The following is a 5,538-nucleotide window of genomic DNA, read 5'->3' as shown; positions in this document are numbered from 1 at the left end:
GTCTCGTCCCCCAGCTGTACCCACCCAACCATGGCACCGTGTCCCAAGATCATCCTTCCCCATCCTCAGTGCCATCCCACCCCCCCTGCCCCAAGGTGGGCCACATCCCACCCCCAACACTGCCCCAGTTGGTGCCATACCTGCCCCAGGAGGGTGTCCTCCCAGGGGGCTGGCCAGCCCCCCTGCTCATGGCCCCCGATGCCGTTATGCCCCAAGTTGCCTCGGGCTGGCTCCTGCCCCGGCTGCCCCACAGACCCTGTGGGGAGAGAAGCAGGCTGAGACCCATGCCAGCCTCAGCGCCCAGGCAGGAGTCTGAGGTCTGGGACCACCCCCCCAGCCCCAGACAGGGGGTTCTGGCCACCCACCTGGCTGTGGTTCCTGGTGGGGAAGGGTCTGATCCTGCAGCAGGCTGGGGGGGCTGGGGCTGCGGGGGGGAATCTCAGCCTGGGGCATTGGGGCAGGTGTCAGTCCGGGCAAGGGGGAACCCCCCCGGGGGCTTGGGACCCCCTCACCTGGCCCCGCCAGCAGTCCTGGAGACCCCCATGCTGGAGGGCTGGGGAGAGGGAGATTGTCCAGGGGTGGCACGTCCTCATCTTGGGGGGTGCCAGAGTAGCTGGGGGGAGGCAGAGTCATGGCCTCCTCGATGCCTGGGGGAGGCTGGCAAGGGGGGCTGCTAGGGGGCCCCAGCCCTGGAGTGCTGGAAGGGGGCAGGGGCTCTGCCCCACGAGTGCTGTCAGGGGATCCTGACCCAGGGGGACCAGGGGAGCATCCCGTCCTGGGGGGACTGGCAGGGGACAGGGGCACTGGCCCAGGCACGGTGGGGGGGAACCCTGTCCCTGCCCCTGCCAGGCTGGGGGGACTCCAGGTGGCACAGGGAGGGGGGGACACCTTCCCTAAGGGACTGGCCAGAGGGGGGGGCCCTGTACCCACAAGGCTGGGGGAGGTCCCCATGCTGGCACATGAAGGGGGTCTTGTCCCCATGGGGCTAGCAGCAGGGGAAGACCCCCTTCCCGTGGGGCTGGTGGAGGCACAAGGAGGGGTCCCCCTCCCTGTGGGGCTGCTGGAGGTCCTGCTGGGGGCACAGGGAGGGGTCCCTGTCCCTGCAGGGCTGGTGGGGGTCCCAGTGGGGGCACCGGGAGAGGTCCCCCTCCCTATAGGACTGGTTGGGAGGGGAGGCTGGGGTCGGCCGGGACTGGGAGGGGGCGCAGCCCTGAATGCCCCGGGTTGGAGGGGTCCGGGTGAGGGCGGTGGGTCCGGCTGGCGGAAGATGAAGGCCGACTCCGTCAGGCTGCGCTGGTACCGCAGGAACGGCCGCCGGGCACCTAGGACACAAGGAGGGGTCAGTAGCTGTCCTGGGGGGCAGCGACCCCCACCTCTGCCCCATGTCCTCCAACAGGCAGCACCTGCATCATCACCCCTCACCGTGGGGACACCTACCAGGCCTGGTGCCGAGAAGGGGGGCGGGCAGCGGGGTGCCGGAGGTGGATCCTGAGCGCTCCCGCTGCCGGAAGAAATCCCGTGGGTTCTGCGAGCGCTGGGAGACCAGGACGGCCGCCTCCTGCTGGCACCCAGAAACCCGTCAGTGGGGCCACGGCACGGCCAGGTGGCCCCAACAGCATGGCCACACGGTCCCACGGCGTGGCCACGCAGCGCTGGGTCACCGCCAGGGCCACCCAGGGCAGGACGGGGTGCTTGACCCCCGGCACTCACAGCCGCCTTCTCGATGGACTCGCTGCGCCGGCTGCGCTCCCGCATGGCCTCCTCGTACTCCCGCTGCTGCTGCTCCTGCGGGGACAGAGCACGGCCAGGCAGCCCGACACCAGGATGGCCCCATTCACAAAACGTGTCTCCCCAGCCCCCCCAGCCCTCCAACTCAGCCACCCCACTCACCCATCGCGCCTTCTCCTTCCTTCGCTCCTCCGCCTCCAGCCGCGCTTGCTCCTTCCTGCAAGGGCAGGGAATGTATAGGGGGTATAGGGGATGTGGGGAGCACAGTCACGGGGCACAAGAGCCTCTGGGTCCTGCTGGGGGTCTTCCTGTTCAGAGCCATGTGGGATGGGGTAGGGCACAGGGATGGGGAAGATGAGGGTGCAGGGGGCTATGAGCCCCACATGAGAACCCATGGTCAGAGCCCTGATGGGACTGGGGGCACTGGGGGAGTGCAGGGGGCTATGAGTCCCACCATGGGAACCCATGGTCAGAGCCATGATGGGGGCGGGGGCACTGTGGGGTGCCGGGGGCTGTGGGTCCCACCATGGGAACCCATGCAGGGGCCAGGCTCGTGTGCCCTCACCGCTGCTCCTCGATCATCCGCTCCTTCTCCTTGAAGCGGAGCTCCCGCTCGGCCGCCTCTCTCCTCTCCTCCTCCATCCGCTCCCGCTCCCAGCGCTTGCGCTCCTCCAGTGCCCGCCGCCGCTCCTCCTCCTTGCGCTGCTCCTCCTCGCGCTGCGGCCACACCACGCTCAGCACCGGGACCCTCGCCGGACTTGGCATGGGGCTCGGCACCAGGATCCCAACCCACCAGGCTCAGCCCCCAGCCCGAGCCAGTAGCCACAACCCCCGTCCCAGGGGTGGCGGTGGGCGCCATGGTAGATGCACTCATCACCCATGCCCACCCGCCCCTCACCTCAGCCTGGGCCCAGAAGGAGTCCCGCTTGGTCCGGCGGATCTCCAGCGCCGGGTTGGTCTTGCGGTAGTTGGTGCCCTGTGGGGACCGAGCTGGCATCTCAGGGCCAGACCCCCGGGGTCCCCCCAAGACAGGGACCCCCAAGGTGGCACTGGGAAGGGTGGGTGAGAGCCCCATCACCCCACCGGGTGCCCTCCCGGCTGGTCGCCATCCCCGCAGGCACATCACCCGCCTGGACCCCCCACTCACCACCAGCTCCTGGGCATCCGGAGGGGGAACCCTCTTGGTGAGGGCGGGGGCAGCGGTGGGGGCCAGCTTGGCCAGCGCTCGGCTCAGCCCCTCCTGCGTCACCTCCTCGGCGCGGCGGGCACTCAGCACCACGCTGGCCTCCTGCCGCCGAGACGGGATGGCGTCATCCCCCCCTCCGAGCACCCACAGCCCCCCCACGGGACAGATTTGCAGCCTCCCCAGGGAATCCTGGCGCCATTCCCTTGCACGCGCTCGCCGGCTTCAGATGTGGGGCCGGATCCAGATGTGGGGGCCAGATCCAGATGCGGAGCCGGATCCACATATAGGACCCAGCTGGATCTCTGGGGGCTGGGACATGGGAGCAGAGGGGGAGCAGGATCCCACCAAGCAAGGACAGGATCCGGCCGGGGAGGGCAGGGAGCCCAACCACAACCCCGGCTCGTCGGCCAAGGCTGGGAACTGGGAACGGCAGCGTCTGAGTCAGCAGAGCCAGGAATGCACCCGGCACAGCAAGCAAAGGTCGGGGCTGGCCGGGATGGGGGAGGACGTGAGGGGACATGGGACCCAGTCCCCAGCCCCCTCCTCCCTGAAGGTAGGGGTTGGGGGGGGGGTGTGAAGACTGAGTCCCATGCCCCCCATAAACTCACCCTGAAGAAGGCTCTGATGGTGGGCAGATGCCCAGCGCACGCCTCACGTTGGGACTCCGGTGCCTGCTCCCCGACCTGTCACCAGAACACACCGCTTAAGCTGGCACCCTGTGCCACATCCCTGCCCCCCAGGACCACAGGTGGAGGGGTAGGATGCTCAGAGGCCCCCCCTTTCCCTGGCCAAGCCCTGTGCTCACCCAGTGGATGAGGACGATGCGGTGAGCACCGGTGCCGGGGTCTTGGATGCGGCACAGCCCGTACATGATGCTGGTGGTGGAGAACTTTTCAGCCAGCTCATCCGGGCCCCCGGCTACAAGGAAAGGGTGTTTGGGAGGTGTGGGCACAGTGGTACCCCCTGGCACACCCCCCTTCCCCCCGCCTTCAGCGTCGCTCCCCCGTTACCTCCGGAATCCAGGAGCTTGAGGTCATGGTGCTTCTCATAGCCGAAAACAGCCCTGGGGGGCAGGGAGGGGAGGGGGGTCAGGGTTGGAAGGGCAGCAGAGCAGCACGGCCGGCTGCCCTTGTCCCTGCAAGGTCACCCACAACAGGCAGCCTGGCCACTTGAGCGTCCCCAGCTGCGGCAGGCGGTGGCCACCAACCCGCTCCGGGCAGTGCTGGCCAGCCGGTGCTCCCCCCAAGGGCAGTGGGGCCAGCAGCAGCCACTCTCCTGGAGGAGCCAGGAACTGCCCCGGGGAGAGCTTGGGGGAGGAACGGGGAGGGGGAGCAGCCTGGGGATCTGCCAGCCCAGGGGCACCCTCTGTGCCCCCCGCTGTGCCTCCCCTGTGCCGTCTGCCCGGGCTGAATTCGTGGAAGTGCTGCCGGCAGCATCCGCCCCGGGGACAATGGGGCTGCGGGAAGCGCCGCAGCAGCGCGGCCCCCTCTGGCTCCCGGCCCCCTGGGCTGTCCCCGGCCCAAGCCCCTTGGGGCGGCGCTGGCATCTCCCAGCACCAGGCTGGCACTCCGCACGGTGCCTGGGACCCCTCCCCACCAGCCAGGCAGACCCGGACACAGTGGCCCCCATCGACCCCATCCTCCCCCTGCCTTCCTGGAGACGGGAAGCAGCCCCGGTCCCCTGGCTGTACCGGGACCTCCTGCCCGGCGCTGGGGGGCCGAGGGGGGAACGGAGACCCCTCGCTGGCAGAGGCCCTGGCTGGGCATTCCCTGTCGGCTCTGCTGCCTCTTTGTCTCCGCATGGCTCCGATTACAGGCGCATGTGGCGGCACGCTGCACTCCACGCCGGCCGGGACACGGCACGGCATGGCACGGCTCCGGGAGCAGGCGTGCAGCGTGGCACGGCTCCGGGAGCCGGGCATGGCAGAGCAGGACAAGGCATGGCACGGCAGGGCACGGCGTGACATGGCATGGCGTGGCAGGGCATGGCATGGCACTGCCAGGTATGGCACGGCAAAGGCAGGGCACAGCACGGCCTGGCAGGGCACGGCACGCTGGCTGCAGGCTGCAGGCCTGGCCGGTGGCAGGAACAGGCGCTGGCCCTGGGCCAGTCGAGCTCCGGCACAACGTCATGCTGGCCGGGACAGGGGGCAGAGGGCAGTGCCCGGGCGGCCAGTGGCCTCGGGGCCGAGCCCAGCGTGTGGCTGCAGGGCTGCCAGGCGAGGGGCGGCCATGGGGGCTAGCGCAGCCCCGGTGCCATCACCCCTGGCACCGGCGTGGGACGGTCCCGGGACCCCCACGACGCGGGGCAAGGCAGAACCCCTCTTTCCCCCGTGGTGCAGCCCGGGTAGGGTGGGGGTCACAGCCACACGCTGCCCGCCAGGCGTGGGTTGCAGCCGGGCAGGGCGCCCCGACCGCCCCGGGCACCCCTGGGTGCCCCCGGCCCCTTCCCCAGCCCCTGCCCACCCGGGAATTGGCAGCAGGAGCCGGTGCCGGGGCTCGGCTGCTCTTCTCCCGGTGCTGCTCCCGGCCCTGGGGCAGCCCCCGGTGTAGCCCCCCCCTCGGCCGTGCCGTGCCCCGGGCGGCAGCACCGCTCCCAGCCCGGCGGCGGCGGCGGACCGGGCG

General features: G+C 70.5%; 1 protein-coding gene across 1 annotated transcript in view; it reads right to left on the bottom strand.

Moving 5' to 3' along the window:
* Positions 1 to 4,284, bottom strand: part of LOC106888562 (basic proline-rich protein-like) — a 4,537-nt gene extending 253 nt beyond the window's left edge. The window contains exons 1-11 of the mRNA XM_014942863.1: positions 3,925 to 4,284; positions 3,720 to 3,832; positions 3,523 to 3,597; positions 2,876 to 3,016; positions 2,627 to 2,704; positions 2,294 to 2,445; positions 1,891 to 1,945; positions 1,711 to 1,785; positions 1,438 to 1,558; positions 366 to 1,322; positions 141 to 256 (exon numbers count right to left, since the gene is read on the bottom strand). Coding sequence (XP_014798349.1) covers positions 141 to 256; positions 366 to 1,322; positions 1,438 to 1,558; positions 1,711 to 1,785; positions 1,891 to 1,945; positions 2,294 to 2,445; positions 2,627 to 2,704; positions 2,876 to 3,016; positions 3,523 to 3,597; positions 3,720 to 3,785 — 1,836 coding nt within the window. The 5' untranslated portion in view covers positions 3,786 to 3,832; positions 3,925 to 4,284. The remainder of the gene's footprint in view (positions 1 to 140; positions 257 to 365; positions 1,323 to 1,437; positions 1,559 to 1,710; positions 1,786 to 1,890; positions 1,946 to 2,293; positions 2,446 to 2,626; positions 2,705 to 2,875; positions 3,017 to 3,522; positions 3,598 to 3,719; positions 3,833 to 3,924) is intronic.
* Positions 4,285 to 5,538: the final 1,254 nt, after the last annotated feature.

Source organism: Calidris pugnax, unplaced genomic scaffold (assembly GCF_001431845.1).
Source record: "Calidris pugnax isolate Ruff unplaced genomic scaffold, ASM143184v1 scaffold15, whole genome shotgun sequence".
Classification (NCBI taxonomy): Eukaryota; Metazoa; Chordata; class Aves; order Charadriiformes; family Scolopacidae; genus Calidris; species Calidris pugnax.
Note: the sequence above shows the minus strand (reverse complement) of the source record. Positions and strands in the feature narration are given on the sequence as shown.